The sequence below is a fragment of the Peromyscus californicus genome, unplaced genomic scaffold, assembly GCF_007827085.1.
Source record: "Peromyscus californicus insignis strain IS unplaced genomic scaffold, ASM782708v3 Scaffold_5__1_contigs__length_169319896, whole genome shotgun sequence".
NCBI lineage: Eukaryota > Metazoa > Chordata > Mammalia > Rodentia > Cricetidae > Peromyscus > Peromyscus californicus.
The window spans coordinates 134,229,461-134,249,947 of record NW_026294573.1 but is presented as its reverse complement, the minus strand read 5'-3'; the positions used below and the strand labels follow the sequence as shown (position 1 = coordinate 134,249,947).

General features: G+C 36.5%; 1 protein-coding gene across 14 annotated transcripts in view; it reads right to left on the bottom strand.

Annotated features, from left to right (window-relative positions):
* The window catches only part of Sntg1 (syntrophin gamma 1), a 728,018-nt gene that overhangs the window by 13,551 nt on the left and 693,980 nt on the right, over window positions 1–20,487 (bottom strand). For all 14 annotated transcript variants that reach the window (XM_052717737.1, XM_052717738.1, XM_052717736.1 and 11 more), the window contains one exon: window positions 17,653–17,763. In XM_052717737.1, the coding sequence (XP_052573697.1) occupies window positions 17,653–17,763 (111 nt within the window). The remainder of the gene's footprint in view (window positions 1–17,652; window positions 17,764–20,487) is intronic.

The window sequence follows — 20,487 nt, the reverse complement described above, 5'->3', positions numbered from 1 at the left end:
GATAGAAGAGAAATTGTGGAATAGCATTGAAAGCATTGACACAGGAGACAACTTTCTGAATAGGACACTGATAACATAGGCACTAAGATCAATAAGAAATTAATGGGACCTCATGAAATGAAAAACTGGAAGGCAAGGAACACCATCAATTAGATAAAGAGGCAGCCTACACAATGGGAAAAGGTTTTTATCAACTCAACATCTGAAAGAGGGCTAATATATGTAATATATAGAGAACTCAGAAGCTATATATTGAACATTCAATTCAATAAAAATTTGGGGTACAGATCAAGAGAATTCTCAACAGAAGAATCTCAAATGGCTGAGAAACATTTAAAGAAATGTCCAACATTCTTAGCTGCCATGTAAATGCAAATCAAAATTACTTTGAGATTCCATCTTGTAAATGTCAGAGGAGTTATGATCAATAACATAATGACAGGTCATTCTAGAGAGGATGTGGAGCAAAGGGAACATTCCTCCATTGATGGTGGGAATGTAACCTTGTACAGACACTTTGGAAATCAATATGAAGATTCCTCAGAGAATTAGGATTGATCTACCTCAAGACTCAGCCATATAGAAAAGGTTGCTCCATATTCCCACAAGGAAACTTGCTCAACTATGTTCACAGCAGCTTTATTCATAATAGATGGAAACTAGAAACAACCTAGATGCCCCTCAATAGAAACATAGTTAAACAAAATAGGATACATTTACACAATGAAGTATTACTCAGCTGTTAAAAAAATGGCATCATGGAATTTTCAGGTAAAAAGATGGACTAGAAAACAAATCATCCTGAGTGAGGTAACAAGATGTATCCACTCATAAGTGGATATTAACCATTACATAAATGATAACAAAGCCATAATCAGTAGACCCAGGGAGGTTAGATAAAGAGAAAGGGTGTAGGGCAAAGCATGGATGTCCCTAGGAAGGAGAAATAAAATATATTTCACTGGTGTTCCAGAGGAAATCATGTTGTGGGGATATGGGCTGGAGGGAGAGAGTAAAGAGAGAATTGTTTGGCATTTGGAATGTGGTGTGGAAATCTAGTACAGTATAAACTGCACTATGAAGTCTATGAAGGTAATCCTAATGAGGACTCCTAGTAATAGGGGATACAGAGTATCAACCGACCATCTTTTGTACACAAGCTCAGGCTTCCAGTGGCTGTTCTGAGTGACATTCCATTGATTTGTTTGCCAAGGGTGTCTCATGGAAATCCCCGAACAACCCAGACTGATGCTAAAACAAAAGATTGCTCTCTGGAAACTGACAGAGTGGCTACATTGCAAGGACAGCATCTACACAACTCATTGAAAATAGAGTAATAAAGCTTGTGCCTACATGGAACCTTCATCCGTATATTCTAGTCTCTTCAGTGTGGGAAGGCTCTCCACAGACTACCAAAACCAAAATGTAGACACTAGCCCAGGCACAAAAGCTTTGATCTACAATCTCTCCTGTTGCAATATGTTAATGGCATGGACCCCATGGTGACCACTGCTTGACAAAGTTCCAGTGATTCGACATTGTAGATCACAATTCTCTAGTACCTTTTTACTTTCATTTTGAATTATTCTCACTATGTGTTATGGGAGTTTTCTTATACTTTGGTGGAGGATGAAAATGTATACTATGGCAGTCTCTTTAAACAAAATAATTCTTTGGGAAAACCTTCCACCACTGTGGAAATGTAAAGTGTGTTAACTCTGATTAATCCCACAAAAGAATCCCCTTGGTGACCTGCTGAATACACAAAAAATTGAGAAGTTAAAGATTTATGAGCTGGGCACACCTTGCCCCCCAAAGATGAAAAGGACACAATCAAGAAAAATAATGGACCCACATCCAGGGCCTGAGGCCATTAATGGAAAAAGTTCATTCAATAAGTGAAGAATAATATGCATGATTAGTGGCTTACTGGATGAATGACAAGATCTGGTATGCCTCACAGGGAGCAGATTATGTTAAGAAGTTAGACTGGCTTGATCCCCCTCTGCCATATATAAGAGCATACATTGAAGGAATCAGAAGGGTATGGTATAATGGAAAAATTGTAAGATGCCAGGACCTTCCCATTTGGTAAGATATGAGGTGAACTTGCCCTTATTATAAGACTAAGGCACAAAGGAATGCAATTAAAAAACCAGCACAATGGTTATTATGCTGCATGGTACAAATTCTGTATCATGTCCCTCGAGGAATGAAAATTGCTCTTATGGGTTTCTTTCTCTGGAATCAATGTCTGATATTTCCTGCCCACAAGGTCTGGGACTGTGTAGGAGGAAGTGTAAAAGGGTGCTTGGTGGGGTTACTGAAGCTTACAGAACTATAGACATTTAGATTCTTGCTAAACTTACTGCTTTTTGATTCAAGAAAAATGCTGTAATTAAGTTGATGACCACTTTCACCTTGGAATCACTGAGTGTGCTTTCAATATTGCTTGTGGTTAAATTATAATGCAATTATAGATTATATAAAGTATAGCCTATTTTCAGTAAACAGGCAGCTGTCCTGATTCACCCTCAGATTGTGTCAATCTCCTTCCTTTGCTGGCTCTACCTCTCCTCTTTGGGACCTGAACACTCCCGGAGCTGGACTCTGACATGCTAGGGTAATAGTGGCACACAACTTGAGGGAGTAGCCAACCAATGTCTTATTTGACTCAAAGCCCACTACATGGGAAGGTATCCATACCTAACATTGCTTAGGTAACCAAGAACCAGAGACTAGACCAAAGACGTAGGGTAACACCACACTCTATGAGTCAAACAAATAAAAAACAATGAAATGATTTCTGATGGTTTTCTGCTATACACATAAATCAGTGCCTTATCCAGTCATCATCAGAAGGTATTCCTCTGACAGCAAATTGATACAGATGCAGAGACCAACACCCCTACATTATCTAGAGAGAGAGTCTGAATTAGAAGTCTCCATGAAATCCCTCCCCTCAGAGCTCTAGGGGAATCACGTAAAAAAAGGAAGTGGAAATACTTTAAGAGTCAGAGGGGGTGGAGGACACTAGGAGAACAAGGCCCTCTGAATCATCCAAGCAAGATGCATATGAACTCACAGAGACTGAAGTAGCAAGCACAGGTCCTACATAGATCTGTACCAGGTCCTCTGCATATATATTATAGCTATTAGCTTAGTATTTTTATGGAACTCCTGACAATGAGAATAGGTGAGGGACTATTTTGCTTGGTCTTGGAATCCTTTTCCTCCTGTGTGCTTGCTCTGTTCAACTTTAGTATGAAAGTGTTTCCTTCATCTTATTATATTTTATTTTGTTGTGCTTGGTTGTTATCTCTTAGAAGCCTATTATTTTCTAGTGACAGATAGGGAGTGGATCAAGAGGAGAGAGGAAGTAGAGAGGAACTAGAAGGAGTAAAGGAAGGGAAAACTATAATCAAGATATACTGTATGAGAAAAGAATATATTTTCATTAAAAAAAGATCTTTTACAATAATTTCATGTGCAAAAAGAAAGATAAAATTTTTTTAGCTATAATATGGTGTGGGAGCCCGTTCTCGGGTTCCTTGTGGCTTTACCCAGCAGGTCTGCATGGAGGATGATTAGGACCACGGGCCTGAGTGCAGGTGTCTGAGATGGTCTGCACTTGGCTGTGCTGGGGGAGGAGGTCTTTTGCTCCACCCCTTGGCATCTCTATAAAAACCCTGGGGCAGAGACAGTTGGGGCCCGTTGGAATAGGTTCCAGGCCCTCTCGAGGCTATCCTTTATTTTCTATCTGTTTATCTCTGCGATATTCTCTGCAACAAATCCTTCTATCTAATATTTCCTGCTGCTCGCACTCAAGAAAACTCTGGGGAACTGTGGGGGTGGTAAGGTAAACGCCCCACAGAATGGCACCATGAACAGGGACTAAAGAAAAAAAGGGACTAAAGAAAAAAAAGGGGGACTAAAAAAAGGGGGGACTAAAGACAAATGAACAGGGACTAAAGACAAAGTAATAGGGACTAAAGATAAAGGAAAATAATAGTTTTATTACAGAGTTTTTGGCGAAAGTGCTGAGTTCAGCCCTGCCAGTGGATAAGGCATGCCGGTGTTATGGAAAATATATATATTATATATATATATATATATAATATATATATATATATATATATATATATATAATATATATATATTGAGAGGGGTTTTATCCTCGAGAGAAAAGGAAAGCGGACTGGAAGGATGTCTGATGCTGCAGTGAAATTCTCTTCTGTCAAAATTTTCTATCTTCTATCCCTTTCTCAATTTCTATCTGTGAAAAATAAGTATAAGGCATAGGGTAGTAAAATAGTGTAGGAAAAACTTAGAAGTGTAAGATTGTGTAGGAAAAATAAGGCAACTAGACAGAAAAACTTCAATTTTCTAACTTTGGGGGCTATGAATGCAAACTGGGGGGAAAATCTTTCTTTGGGCTTTATGGGTAGTAAAAAAAAGCTCTTCTTTGAGCTTATGGGGAAGAAAAAGTTTCCTATGGAAGCTTTTGTCCTGGGGACAGCTGAAATGCTAAATCCAAGCAGCAGGAGAAAGTGATTTCTCCCTGAGGCAAAAATGGGGGTGTAAAAAGCCAAAAAGTTTAAAGTTGGGAAGTTTTGGGAAAAGTTGGTCTTTCTCCTGGGGAAATCTTTAACTATGAAGCTTTTCTTGGAAAACTTGGGGGGAAAAAAATCTCTAAAAAGCCTTAATCTTTCTCAAACTAAAAGCTCTCTTAAACTTAAAAACTAAAACCTTTAACTTTCTCAGAAGGACAAAAATTAGAATCACCTGAAGATATTAGTATGGGGACCACCTCTGATTAGCTCTAAGGGAAAACAACAAACCTCTTAAGACAGCAAAACCTAAGTTCTTTCAAGCTTTAAAAATCCTCCCTGCAATGCAGGAGGCAGGGACAAGTTCCTAAAAAACCTCTTCTAAGCTCTGTCTCTTCAAGCTAGTAAAAGACAGTGGGTCAGAGTACCCTGAGGGAAACACTTGGGAGAGTGTGGGTAAAGATCTACAGAGAGCCCAAAAGGGCTGGAAACTTTACCTGAGAAAAGCAAAAAAGCCAAGCTTTTCAGTTACAGCCGAGCTGAGGCATCAAGGGTTTTGTTTGAGCTTTTCAGAATGAAAAGGTGCTCCTAATGGTCCTAATGAAAAGATCCCCTGAAGCAATGCAAACTGTTAGCATTGTATCCTCACTTCTGACCAAAAACCCACAGGCGACTGACCAGTGTCTCTGAGTTGGGGTGGATTTCGGAGATACTAGGGTTCCTGCAGTTGTAAACTTCCTGGAGCACAGAGCTGAGGCAGGAAGGTATAGGACCCAGGGGAAGATTGCTAATGAACAAACAAAACTAAAGCCAGTGGGAACAGCACAGTTGTCCACTTTCCTACAAGTCCTGGGTTGATAGGTCCACAGCTGCAAAAAGAAATCTGAGAAAAAGCTTTTCTATCAGAGTAAGAACCTTTCTGGGAAAACAGTAAAGCTGAACTGTGTCTGAAGCAGCTGTGCTGCTGAGTCAGAACACTGTCTGGGGAAAGAGCCCAGCCAGGGCAGAACAGAACTATCCAGGAGTAAATTTTCTTTTCTGTCAGAGAAAGCATCTCTTTGAGAAAAGCTTTGTTTCAACTGACTCCCAATGAGATGGAGTGTAGCCCTGAGGGGTGATTGCCTCTGGCATAAGCTCTGTCCTTGATCACCCAGACAAGCAAATGCAACCCACTGGGGGACTGGGCCAGGTGAAGGCCTGATAAGGCAAAACACCTGTCCTAATGGGAGTTTAGAGATGGCAAAAACCTCCCTTTCAGTCTGTACGCAAACCACACAGACCCCAAAAACAGAAATGGACAAAAAGCCCCTACCTTCAGTAGCAGGGAAAGCTACCACTGTAGTGCTGGAAATGTTTCTGGGGTAGAGGGGATAAACTGAGACCAAACTGGGAACTGTCTGGGAAAGACTCCGAAGAAACAGAAGGGACATATTCCTCCCCAGAAAATACATGACCTGTGAAAAACTGCTAGAATTTGAGGCAGATTCGGGGGAAGAAAAAAAAGCCCCTACCTCCAAAGGCAGCTAGCAGAGGTACAGAGCTGCAGACAGATAGCTGAAGCTCTGCATCTGGGGAAGGAAGGAACAAGCAAAATGAGAATAAAATCAGTGGGAGAAAATCTTTCTGAAAGAGCTATGGAAAAGCTGTTATTAGTGCTTTTGTTTTTCACTAAGACAAACACAAGCCCCGAGGAATGTTGTTATCAGAAATGCCAGCCTCAATGCCGGCTAATGAGCAGGTGCAGTTCTGATTTGGGGGCCAGTGTCTGATGAAGGAGAAACACCTGTTAAAGCCAGTTGAGAGAATAGAAATCTCCCAATGTGCCATAGCTGAAAATGTAAAATGCTTGTTCAAATCTCCCGGGCAAGAATTTGTAAGCAAGTCTGGTAAAAGAACCAGTTGACTCTCAGACCCAAAAAGAACTATGGGAAATGACTGATATAAGGGAAATGATATAAAGGACTGATATAAGGGACTGATATTATGGACTGATATAAGGGAAATGCATTCTGGGAAAGGTAGTTTTTCCGCTAAAGATGGCGACATTGCCCTGAAACACGTTTGTCAGCTCGAAAATACGTTCACGGTAAACTTAAAATACAGCCTTTAAAAGAATAAGGAGGAAAATCATCTAAGAGTTTAAATGTCAGTTCCATTGGAAAAATTGAAAGGATATGGAACTAGGTGCTTCACGGTTTGGGGCTCCGTTGGTAAAATGCCTTATTTACCCTAATAGCTGTGCAAAGTCTTTAACGATAGTTGGATGACAAAAAGCTACCTATAAAAGCAAACAAGCCACTTTAAAATCCTTAAGAAAGCAAGAGAAAGCAGTTTATACACTGAACGTTGTCTTAGATATGAAGAAACTTATGTTGAAATTTAAAAAGTTCTTTGCCTTTTGAACAAACTGCCTGCAATGAGTAATTCCTTTGCAAATCTAATTAAGGGGATAAGAAACAGGCATTCAAAAAAGAAATGACTGCTTTATAGATGATGGGAAACAAACTTCAGAAAATCTAGCTGTCTTACAAAAGAGTTGCTTCACCTGAAAGTTCCTTATAAAAAATCAATGCTAAATATTACAGCTGCTAATATCAGGAGTTAAAGCTAATGAAGTGAAAATACTAAATCCTGAAAATGCTTTTTCTGAGTAAGCTAATGAAGGATATGTTTCATGAAAGAACATCTATGTTCTTGACTCCTTTGATTAGTAAAAATATTGGAACCAACAACAACCAAGTCAAAATGTTTCAATAAATTCAAGATGCTATTCACAAAAGAAAGCTGCCATGCTTTGCAGGCCATATTAGAGCTCACTCCAATCTTCCTGGTCCTTTAGCTGAGGGTAATGAGAAATGGAATGATCCCCGCTTGGGATTATGGAAGGGTCCTGATCCTGTGTTAATATGGAATTGAGGACATGTTTGTGTTTTTTCACAAGAGGAGAATGAAGCTCGGTGGTTACCGGAGCGTCTGGTAAAGAGCGTGGAACTAAGGAAGGTCAGCTCCAATGACGTTTCTATAAAGTAACCAGAATGAAAGTGGCTCGATCAGTGTTTCAGAGGTTTTGTCACTGGTTAATGCAAACAGTGAGGAAATAGAATTCAGAGCTGTGCTGCTTTTGGCTTTACTAGCTTCTTTAGAAAAATACTTTATATCACCTAATAGCTGTGCAGTATTTGGCGAAGAGCTTTACAGCAGCTAAATATGGTAATTTCACCCTCAGCGTGAAGTGAAGTTTTTCTGTAGAACAAACCAAAAGTACTGCTGTAATAGAAATGTTTGTCTAAATTGAAGCACTTAGGGGAACTACTATGAATTTGGGTGAAGGGACAGCCTCTAGTTAAAAACTGTTTACTGCTGACTGCATCTCTGCCGGTTCGGAACAGCTGAGAGAACTGGCAACTTTGGAGTGTGACTTTGTCCTGGGAAGGTTATAGTCCCCTAGCAACAACTATCACGACTCTATAATGACAACACTCACTAAATCCCAGTGCTTTATAGCAAAGCTGACTATAAACTCTAAATTTTAGAAATGATGTATGTACTTCCTGTCTAGTTAAGAGAATCTTTCTAATAGAGACAGTGATAATAATTAAGAGTAAAAAATAGAAAAAGATGAAAATAAGATATGTGAGTTTGTAAAAATTCTCTTGTTAGATCTCTGTTAAGAAATCTTTAGGTGTTTGCTAAGTTAAATATATGCTAATGGTAGCCCTGTATAAGTTTGTAAAATAGATCTATAGAGTTCCTTTAAGAATATAAGCTTGCAAGAAATATCTAAGTTAGTCTTAGGACATGTAGTAATAAGCTTGTAAGAAGTAAAGATGCTAGTTGTAAATGTAAGTTTAAATAAGAAATAATATGGAATGAATATAAGTATATAAGTAATAAGAAATATATTTGCTAAAGTAGTTCTATAGTTTCCTTAAGGAGTATAAATAAGTAGATATTAATATGTTATTTGTGAGTTTGTAAAAACGTGTAAATGTTGAATGTGAGTCTAAATGCTTTGCAAGGCAAAAAATGTTATATGTGAGTTTAAAAAGTGTAAATGTTAAGTGTGAGTCTATGCTTAATGTATATGATGAAAAAACCTGAGATATAGAAGTTAGTGTCCTAGCAGACTGCAAAGCAGGCAGTCTGAGTGGTTTCCAAAAGTTTCAGAAGCCGCTAAGAAGCTAAGAATGGCGGACGCCAGAACCAGCACAAGGCATCCGTAGCTGAGATCCGTGGAAAATCGATGCAACACAGAAAAACCTGAGCTAACATCAAAAACGGTGTGGTCTAGAATACTACTGTAACTAAAAAGGGTCTCTGGCTTGAGAATAAATTCAGAGACGCTTGAACAAAAATTGTTAACTGCAAAAAGTTTTGGTTTAAAAACGTCTCTTCATATTTTGAAGTGAAAGCCTAATACCAGAATTTATTTGTTTTAATTTTTTGAACTTAAAATGAGATAAAATTACAAAAAGATTTTGGTTATGGATTTCTTCATATTTGGAAGGCTCATACCAGAATTTATCATTTGAATTTTGGGACTTAAGAAATGAACAATAGAGATTTCATTGCAATGGGACAATTTTGAGTTTATTCATAGTAATGACCTAGGAACTGTTTTCTGGAATTGGGTTAAAAATGGAACTGTTTAAATGAAGAAATTTATTATTTCTACCTAGAATCAAGATGCAGTTTTGTGTATGCATATATGCTTTATTAACTGGTGATTCATGAATTGTTTTATGGAACTGTTTATGTAAAAATGGAACTGTTTAAATGAAGAAATTCATTATTTCTACCTAGAATCAAGATGCAGTTTTGTGTATGCATATATGCTTTATTAATTGGTGATTCATGAATTGTTTTGTGGAACTGTTTATGTAAAAATGAAATTACTTACAGAACTGGTTTTGTGTTACAAATGGAACTGTTTAAATGGAAAAGTTTGGGTTTTCTAACTAGGCTTGAGATTTTGCTTAAATTATAAAGAAAAGGGGAAGAGTTAATATTCCTTAGTCTAATTTCAAAAGTTGTTTGAGTGGATTAATGTCATGTTTTTGTTAGTAAGAAATGTATATTAAGAGACTACTTTTAAAGTGTAAAGAGTTTTATTAAGAAACTGCTTTTGGATGTTTTGCTAAGTTTTCAAAGTGTTAATGGTTAGATTGAGAAGATTGCTTTTCAATATGGGTTTGTAGGAATTGTATGAGTTTGGGTTCTTCTAACTAGGTTTGAGATTTTGTTTAAAAAATTATAAAGAAAAGGAGGAGTTATGAGGTTGAATTATGTTTGCAGAAATTATATTTACCCTATTGATGTTAATGCACCCTGGTTTTGTGGAGTTAAGGAATATTTAAGTTTGATGTGAATACAATGAAGTTTTTCCTATGTTCCTTTAGCAAGAAAATTCAAATAATTGAGTTAAAGTTGTAAGATGGAGAAAATTAACTATAGCACCATATATGCTAATTCAAATGGTTCGGTTAAGAGTTTGCTTTGTGTTGTAAGACTGAGAGAATTGTGACTATGTATAGCAATATTTATGTTAACCTGTTAATGATAATGATGAAGCTAAGGGATTCTTTAAGTTTGTAGTCACCTTAAGAGTTTTTGGTTTAGAAAGGGCTTGAGGCAGCTAAGACTGCTGTAGTCACCTTGGACCTAATTCAAAAGAGAAATGCCATCTTTATCATCCTCTACTCCCATATTGGGAGGTGTAACAGCTATGTAGATTGCTGTAAGCCATTAATAGTTATTTTTTATATATTAAGAAAGGGGGACCTGTGGGAGCCCGTTCTTGGGTTCCTTGTGGTTTTACCCAGCAGGTCCGCATGGAGGATGATTAGGACCACGGGCCTGAGTGCAGGTGTCTGAGATGGTCTGCACTTGGCTGTGCTGGGGGAGAAGGTCTTTTGCTCCACCCCTTGGCATCTCTATAAAAACCCTGGGGCAGAGACAGTTGGGGCCCGTTGGAATAGGTTCCAGGCCCTCTCGAGGCTATCCTTTATTTTCTATCTGTTTATCTCTGTGATATTCTCTGCAACAAATCCTTCTATCTAATATTTCCTGCTGCTCGCACTCAAGAAAACTCTGGGGAACTGTGGGGGTGGTTGGGTAAATGCCCCACAATATGCAAAGCAAAAAAAAATGATTTGGCAATAGAAGTCCAACAAGGTGCTGCATTCCTGAATGAATATGAGTATACTGAATTGAAAGAGGGCAGTGATGACTCACAGTGACACACACAGATGTCATCAAGTTTCCAGGGATTATCACACATCTCATGGCATATTTTCAACAGAGCCAAGTGGTAAAAGGTAAATGTGCCAAGCACACCCAAGTCCTCTCTAACATAAGACATGGGTAATAAGTAGTTTTCACTCAAAGGAGCCATTAAGAATTAGTCTACTAACCAAATATGTGGTTGATAGAAAGGTCATTTTTTTATTATGGAATTGGAATAACATAGCCTATTGGCTACATAATAGAAATTGTTGAAAGAGAAAACAGAAGTAACAAGATGTCCCATACTAGGGAATGTGGAGCTATTGTGAGAAATGAGTGCGACTAGGGATTGAAGATGCAGGATTGCATATTTCATGTGATCTCTGAGAACAAAGAAGATATGATGAAAGTAACCATGGAGACACTAACTTTTGTGACTGGTATTGACAAACGTTTGAGATTGTGGGACACCAGACTCCATCACTTAACATTTCTTTCCTTCCTTTTAGGTCATAATACTCAGGTGAATTTTTCCAAAATCCTGCAATTAACCATGTAATTTAAATGGAATAAGAACAGAAATGAAATATGTGTCTTCAGGAAAGGAGGTGTTCTCCCAGCTCTTGGCCTTCATCATAGCAACTAGACACAAATTGTTTACCTAGTTCTCACACTGTCAGAGCTAGGTTTAAATCCCGTGTTATTAGACTTCCTAGCCTGAACTAGGAAGTACTTCTTATCCATCATTTTATCACATTCTTTCTCACACCACAAGCCCATACTGGAAGTCATTAGGAAGAATTAACATACATAGAGTAGTATCTTCTGCAGTAGTGGCTAGGTGCATTTAGGCCCTGGAATACTTCAGGGAGTTAGAAATGTTTAAAATTATTTTGACATCAAGAAACTGTCAATCCCAAATATTTGGTACTTTCTTTTTCTGGAGCTTAGTTTTAAGGCAGGAGAATAGGGACGGAGTGAGTGAAGTCAAGCCAGCCATGCAAAAAATTAGTACACTAGAAAAGTAGTTGGCAAAAAGGAAAAAAGAAGTCTGGATAACGCCAGCCAAGGCTGAGCATGTCTGGCTTAAAGCCAAGGATGAACACATCTGGCTAAGAGCTCTGGCACAGGGGTACTGAGTGTCTGGAGGTGACCTAAAGGCTCATCATAATGCTAAAATGTACACCACTCAGTACAGTTTTAAGATCCTAATGAGATATGCAATGAATTAAGTTATACTTAGAAAAGCATGTAACAGAGAAGAACTGAGAAAGTCCATGGTATTCAATGAGCCAAAAAACCCATGCTGTGTGACACAAGAGACCCCACACTTTGTACAGTAGGGTCACAGATGCTAAGGCTATTTCTTTTCTCTGGTCTGTTTACTACCTTGGAAGTGCATCTTTTTCTAATGAAGTTCCCCTTTTTCTGCTGTATCTGTGTGGTTCTGTTAAATCCTTTGTTTCAGGATATAGAAAACTGTAACTTGCCTAGAGTTGCACAGTGTTTTATGCCTTTGGTTCTCATGACCTGCCAGAGCTATCTGTTCTCATTTTTCCTTGAAACTGACCATTAGAACTATTAAACGAATGGTCACGTACCAAAGAGAAGAGCTAGTAGTGAATATCTAGACCAGACTCATACTTCAATGACTCTGAGAAAATTATCTGGAAATATGTTATAATTACCCTTTCTTGCAGTGATTTCAGAACATTGTTGTTCAGAAGGAGCTATGTATGTTTTTCTATAAATGTATATTCAGATTGTATCTATTGTGCATCCCTATTTAGGACATTATATTTTAAATTTTGAAGAGACTTTTCCTTCTCTAAATAAAACAGGTGTGCAGTTAGAAACTGAAAATATAAATTAATGAGAAGAATAGTTGTCTAAGCAATCAGAGTGCAGTAGATTAGTCTTGTTTGTAAGATATTGTAAGATCTCTCAATACATGCTTGAAACCACAGGAAGTCCTGGTTCCTTTGCATGTGTTCTCAACTTAAACAGTGTTGAAAAACTCAAATGGAAGCAAAAAGCACTGTTATCCTGAATAAAATTATTACTATAACAAAACAATTAAAAATAATTTTAAACTCCTAAAACAACTTTTATTTAATATGTCTTTCAATTAATGATAAGATTATTTCTATACAAGCCCATAAAAATCACAAATCAGTCTGAATTAAGCAAGTACTGTTTTTCTCATATATATACATACATATATATGTTAAAGTTAAGTTTATAAATTACTTAAAGTAGTAAGTTTACAAAAACAATTAATAGAAGAGACATGGAACACCACCACATGCTTAGCGTTAGCGCTTGCTGTAGATGGCAGCAAACATGAAGACCAATGATCTGAAGGATGGGAAACAGTATACAGTGTGCTCTGTGCTGATTATGACTCACAGTATTTTGTTTATAGTTACAATTGACCAGGGTGAGGAAGGCCCAGTATTTTTGGGTGGTTATATGTCAAAGAAACAGAGAGTAGGGCAGACCGATGAGGACCATAGTTCCCACCTTTGCCTTCATAAATTTACTGTGAGCTTCAGAGGACTTACTCGATTTTCAGAGGGAAATATTGTGAGTTAATACATAAAAATAATTAATGTAATTTTTTAGAATAGAGTGACTCATAAATAAAAGTTTTTTTAGCATTAACAATTCTTTTATTTGGATTTACTTAATTAAATTAAAGATTTATTTATTCTTATGTATAAGGGAATTTTGTGTGTGTGTATGTGTCTCTACCATATGTATGCATGGTGCTGGAGATGTCTGAAGAGGGTATCCAATCCCATGAAATTGGGCTTGCAGATGATTGTGAGCCATCATGTGGCTGCTGAGCATGAAACTTGCATCATCTAGAGGAGCAGTGAGTACACTTAACTACAGGAGCAATATTTCTAGCCCCTCTTTAGGAATTCTTAATCAAAAACAGAAGAGTCCTGTTATTTGGGACTTCTGTATTGGAAAGGAGGCTGATTTCTTTAGCTGAGCACATGGATTGTCAAATATAAACCCATGGGTCTACATTCATCAGAGGTGAAAAGAAATGGGCTTATTACTCTATACCCTGTGAATACTCATTTACACTCTTTTGGTTTTTGTGTGCAAATGGATGGTACTGTAATTTAAGGTCTTGTCCTTCCTTTATACTTCAAAAATTGTAGAATTTAAAACTGCATTATGGTCTAAGAGCAATGTTTTCCACATAGAAATCACATTCATTAATTTTTGCTTTTGCATCAAAGGACATACATGTATACTTATGCTCTTTCTAATTTCTTCCCTCCAAAAGTTGCTAAAATAAAATGTTTTATTTCATATATATATATTTAAATGTATTTATAATATATATTTATACATATAAAAAATTTAATAATAATAATGATAATAATTCATTAAATGTGCTGTACCTTTCAAAATACTTAAAAAACAGCCAATGGCTGATTAGAATATTTAGTATAGGTACTCCCTTTATAAATGATGATTCATGCTATAAGACAGGCAGGCCCCAATTTCTCATCTACCTCAGCTAGTACACAATTTAAAATCCATGAATTTTTTTCCTGGAATCTATTGCTTTTTAGAATACTATTGCCTATAGGTTAATAAAATCATAGGACATGAAACCATGGATGAAAGGTTTCATATGTACATATTGCTTCAATGATGTGCTAGAGTACTCCAATATGCAGACAACTATTGAGAACATATTCCTAGGAAAAGTAGAAGTATGGAATCTAATACAGAAGGTTAGAGTCCTGTACCACTCCTTACATGACAGTTGTGACATGTTATTGACACAGAGAGTGATGCATATGGGGCCAGTAACACGTTCTTCATTCTATATATACCCTTATATTCACCATAGACTTATCTGTCTTTGTGAGTGCTGATAGTATATGATTATGTCAGTGTACTGTTTTTCTGTAAATTAAATTTTCAGGTAATATGACCACAATCTTGATTCCAATATGCTTAAAAAGAAAACAGAAATTTAATAAATTATAAGGGATTCCACTCCTTGAAACCCAAGTAAGTTTTTTGAGGACTTATCAAAAAGATCCTGGGAAGCTTAAAGAGGCTTTGAAAACATTGGGGAAATTTGTTATGTTTTTAAGTAATGAAATGAGGATGCATGAGCTTGTGTTTTTAGAAAAAAAAATCTAGTGAACTTTTCCATGGTGATGTATCACACACAACTCAAAACAAAACAAAAGAAACAAAGCTCACTCATGTCCTATGTAGGCCCAAACAAATTCCCTTAAATATTTCTTAAATTTCTCACAAACAAAGTGTTAAACACTATTCACAGCTTTTAATACAATGACATATAAGCCAATTGATCAGTGTCTCCAACCAAACATGTTTCCTCCATGTTTACAAATAATAATTCAATAACATGAGAAACAATCATTCACCTTGACTAAGTTGAAATGTAGGGATATTTCACTTTACACAGTAAGAAATAAAACCTTACAATCATATGTGATTTGGAATAGAAAAAAATGGCAAAAGCAAACATTCATTCATAATAAGCTGTCTCAATCTATTACTAAAGGAATATATACCTCAACAAAATGGAAAAAAAGAGGTGACAAGGCAGCAACTAACACTCTGGTCAATGGGGTCAGTGGAAAGCATGAAGACCATTACTAAGGCAACAATGTCTATGTCTATCATAACATTTTATACTCAGGCATAACTTCCTGCCAAAAGCATTTATTCAAAACAAAGACATGAAGATATCCAGATAGTGCAGGAAGAAATGAATTTGTTGTTGTTTGCTGACAATATGATCTTATAAGAAAGGAAATCCCAATGACCACCAAAGCCATCTAGAGCAAAGTATCACATGCAGTGAAGTAAGACATCAAGTCAGTTGACTTGAATAAACGTAAATGTCCATCAACCAATTCATAGATAAAGAAATGTGTGTGCACATGACAGAGCAGCATTTAAACATTGAGTGAAATGCTGCTTACAACAGAAAGGCAGCAGTTGTATATAATGTTGCCCATACATTGGATATAAAGTAATATAATAGTAAAGGGAACAGAGTATTGTAAGAATATGAGTAAGACTAGGCAGCAGAGTGGTGAGAGGATCCTCAAAGCTACTATGTTGCAGTTAGCAAGAGGGATAAATAATATGGTTTTGATGTGGGGAAGCAAGTCAATTGGCTTTTACTAGGTCTATGTGGGAGGAGTAGATTCGGATAATTGCTAGTGAAGAACAAATGCTGCATCAGAGTTTTCTGCAGTGACAGAATTATTTTGCTGTCTGGTGTGCATTTATTTTTACTTATGGTTCTCAAGAATGTATTTTTGAAAGATGTAATACACAGAAAATGCCTGGGGAATTTGTCGCTGCTGTTCCTCTGTCCCTGAAAGTTGAATATGTCTCACTGTGACTCTCCTTTTTTGAAATTCCTTGTGTTTGTTGTGTATATTTTTTGAGGTTATCTCTAACAATCAAATACTGCACTGCCGTTGCAAGATTACCCATATTAGAATGTGTGCTGTGTTTTGAAAACTTAAGAAAGCCATCCAGAGTTATCATAAATAAGTTTATATTAGTATGCACCTATAGCAACACCAAAAATCATCATAAAGAGCAGTATAAGTACCAGCACTATGATGCTTCATTGATAGCTAGGGAGAAAAGAGAGGGCAAATAACAAAGGCAAGGGCTGTGGAGGTAGGACACCACATCAGAGTGAAGGTCCAGAAACTGCAAACTACATGAGAAGGCAGTGAAAAGACACTTTTCTAACCTGATGGGATACAAAGGCAAGGTGAGAATATGGCTACACCCATGCATTAGAAATACGAAAGAGAAGGAATAAGCACATGAAAGCTAGGACCACAGCTTCTACTTCAGCAAAGACAGATATAAATGTAGGAGAGACTTCTCAAGAAGGATGCAGACATAAGAAAAGAAAGGTAGAAAAAGGGCATAGGCAGACATACAGGACAAAGCAGGGCCTTTGTTATCACCTTGTTAAAAGGAATGCTTCTGGTCAGAAAGTAGAATAGTGTGGTAAGCAACTGCATAGAACATCACACAGAGCTATGCTTGGGAAGGCTTTGAAATTCAGTCTAAGACTCAACCTGAACTTAGGGAAATGATTTCAGAAATAAATTGAGGTAATTTGACTTCATAGAAGAAAAAATACTTTGGGTTTCCACGTCACGGGATTAAATTTTCAATTTCTTCCCCCAGAGAAACAATATTTTTATGATTTATTTTAACTCAAACAATCTTACTGTCAATTTCATTATACGGTAAAGGAAATAAGTTAAATTTTGAATTTTTGCAATTATAAATAATTATATATATAAAATTGTTTAAACTTTCTATTGAACTAACAACATAGCTATCATATTCCAGATTACTATGACTTATATAAAGCAATGTGAAAAGTCATTGACTAATTAATCTTCTTTAAAACATAATTACTTAGCAATTATTCAGTATTTGCTTAAAAACATTTTCTTTGGGAATTTATACTTACATTTAAGGTTTGATGGATTACTATGAACCAGCTAGTTTTATCAAAGTATTTTTTTAATGAAAAAACAGCCATATGTCTCCTTCAGGTCTTAGCATACTGTTTTATTCTCACATAATTTTGGTTCATACCAGAGTAAAACTAAGACCCAGAAGCAGTCAAATATAATTTTTCTGGAGTGATGCCTTTCAGTGAAAATCTGTCACTAGAGAATTAAAGTAAAAGTACTCTAGGGTCAGAGCAATATTTCAAGGTAGACAAAGAACATTTGTACTTATTGGTCCTAAACTTTCTCCTCATTGCATCTTCAAGACACTGATGTAATTGGAAATTCAATGGGTTTCTTGTGTTTACCTTTGCTTCAATTTGTTTAGTATCTGGATTCTGAAACAAAAATTTGATTTTGCTTTTGCCATCATCTGAGGAGCCTTTAAGTTGAGAAAATTTATACCTCCATAGTACAGCCTAAAGGGAGACAGAAAGGAAAATGTAAATCAACAAAGTTAATGTCTGCATTCAAGTCAAGAAATTACATAATTAATATATAAAAGTTAATCTTATTTAGTAATATGTTCCAATATTAATATATAAATTTAAATGAATTCTTCAAAGCCTATATTTTAATATTCAATCTGTTCTTTTACATATATATCAGGTGACTCCCATGTTTCTCAAAGACATAACTTAAAGAAATTCTTCACTGAGATAAGACTATTCCATTCCAAGCAAAATGAAAAATGTTCCTGGTAAAAATATCTCTACTCTATGATTATCTAATATTGGTCCTGAGAAAACAAGTTCAGTAAAAGTTTCAAGGGTACACCTAAGAGTACATAAACAAGATTGAGAAAATATTTGTTTCTATCCAAAGTGTGTGTGTGTGTGTGTATGTGTATGTGTGTGTGTGTGTGTGTATTAAGAATATGTAAAGAATATTGTTTGTTCAGTGCACTTTAGTTGAAAAATAATCCACTGTGGATCAAGGAAAACACTCTTACACTGCTGGTGGGAATGCAAACTTGTACAGCCACTAAGGAAATCAGTATGGCGCTTCCTCAGAAGGATGGAAATCAATCTACTTCAAAGATCCAGCTACATTGCTCTTGGGCAAATACCCAAAGGATATGTCATTATACCACAAGAAGGACACTTGCTCAATCATTTTTATTGCTCCTCTATTAATTATAGCCAGAAATTGTAAACACCCTAGATATCCCCCAACAGAAGAATGGATGAAGAAAATGGAGTACATTTACACAATAGAGTATTACTCAGCTCTCTAAAAACACAACATCATGAAATTTGTGGGCAAATGAATGGAATTAGGTAACATCATCTTTAGAAGGTAACCCAGACCCAGAGAGATAAATATGGTATCTATTCATTTACACATGAATATTAGCCATTTAATAAATAATAACAAAGTTACAATCTGTAGACGCAAAGAAGTTAGACATACAGGAAAGGAATGGGGTCAGGAGATGTAGATCTCCCTGGGAGGGAAAAATGCAATAAATTTTATGAGAGAATGGGGACTGGAAGTGGTACATAAATGGAAGGATTAGGTAAAGTGTGGGAGGGCAGATGGGGTTGACAGAGAGAATGTGAATAGAGAGAGCTAGAACTGAGGGCCATTAGTGGAGCAGTAGGGAAACTTCCTAAAATGTATGAAAGCATCCTAATGAAGTTTCTAAACAAGTAAGACAGAGCCCCAACAGTCCATTTCTTGTCACCAAACAAAGCTTCCAGTACTGGGATTGAGTTACACCCAATTGAGTTGTTGGCCGAAGAGGCCACACAGAAATCACTAAACAACTTAGGCTATTGCCAAGAAAATAGGTTGCTCTTCACAAACTGACTGCAAGGCCCCATTGCTAAAGACACTACCCACACAACTCATTGAACATTGAGAAGTAGAACTGGTGCCTACATGGAACTAAAAATATCAGAAGGCTAGCTACATCTAGGAATCTTAATTACTGAGTATCCTTTAAGTGTCACACAGAGACCACAAATTAAGTGACAGAATATTGTTCTTCTAGTGTGTAATATTGGATTTTACTGTGAAAACCAGGCTATCACTAGCAATCCATAGGTAGTAGGAACTTACTAAATGACTATCACAGGTGATAGATATCGAACCATCGTAATTTCTCTATGCATATGCTTGGTGTCCTGCTCACGTGATCAGCTCAGCACATTATTCAATTGGCTTCATTCCTAAACAATCTATATGCTACTTTCCTCACCCATAGGTGTCACTGTCTTATTTTTAGAGATTTTCTTTGAAACCCTTGTGCACACATTAATTTGAGAGAAGATTAATAACAGATTATTCATTAATCAATAAAACTAGTGGGAGGCAATGTTTCAATTTAAGCCATGCTAGACAATCTTTTGATAAAGGAGAGGGTGGCAAGACACCTTCATGCAAATTGAAGCCCAATGCAGATGCTGTATCATGAGCTAGGAGATGGGAACCAGAAGAGTTGGAAGATTACTTCCAACTGATAATAAAATGTGGAATACTTTAGCTTTATAACATGTTACCCCATAATCACCAAAATTGATAATTCTTATGGCTTTTATTGCTAAGAAAAGTACATTCCTTGTCGGGCGGTGGTGGTGCACACCTTTAATCCCAGCACTCAGGAGGCAGAGCCAGGCAGATCTCTGTGAGTTCAAGGCCAGCCTGGGCTACCAAGTGAGTTCTAGGAAAGGCACAAAGCTGCACAGAGAAACCCTGTCTTGAAAAACCAAAAAAAAAAAAGTACATTCCTCATCCAGTGGGCATAAATGTTTTTTGAAATGTGAAAGCTATCACAATATACAGCATTCAGGTTAAGTCATGTGTTTATAACAGACACTTGCTAGAATTTCCAAACACTCAAATTGAACCATTCTGTACCTAATTCTGAGACATTAACTATAAAAATCAAAAACATGTTGTCCTTATATTCATCATCTAGATTTAATTCAGAAAAGTCATATAGGAACTCTTAAAAATAATTTATAAAGGAAGAAAATGTTATAATTACGAAGCTATATTTTTCAGAAAGTATCTATTATACATCTTTCTATCACGTATCTTTTATCCATCTATTACCTACCATCTATCTATCATATATTGACATATTATAGATATTCCTTCTACCTATATATAACTTATCAATAATATCTTTCTGTATT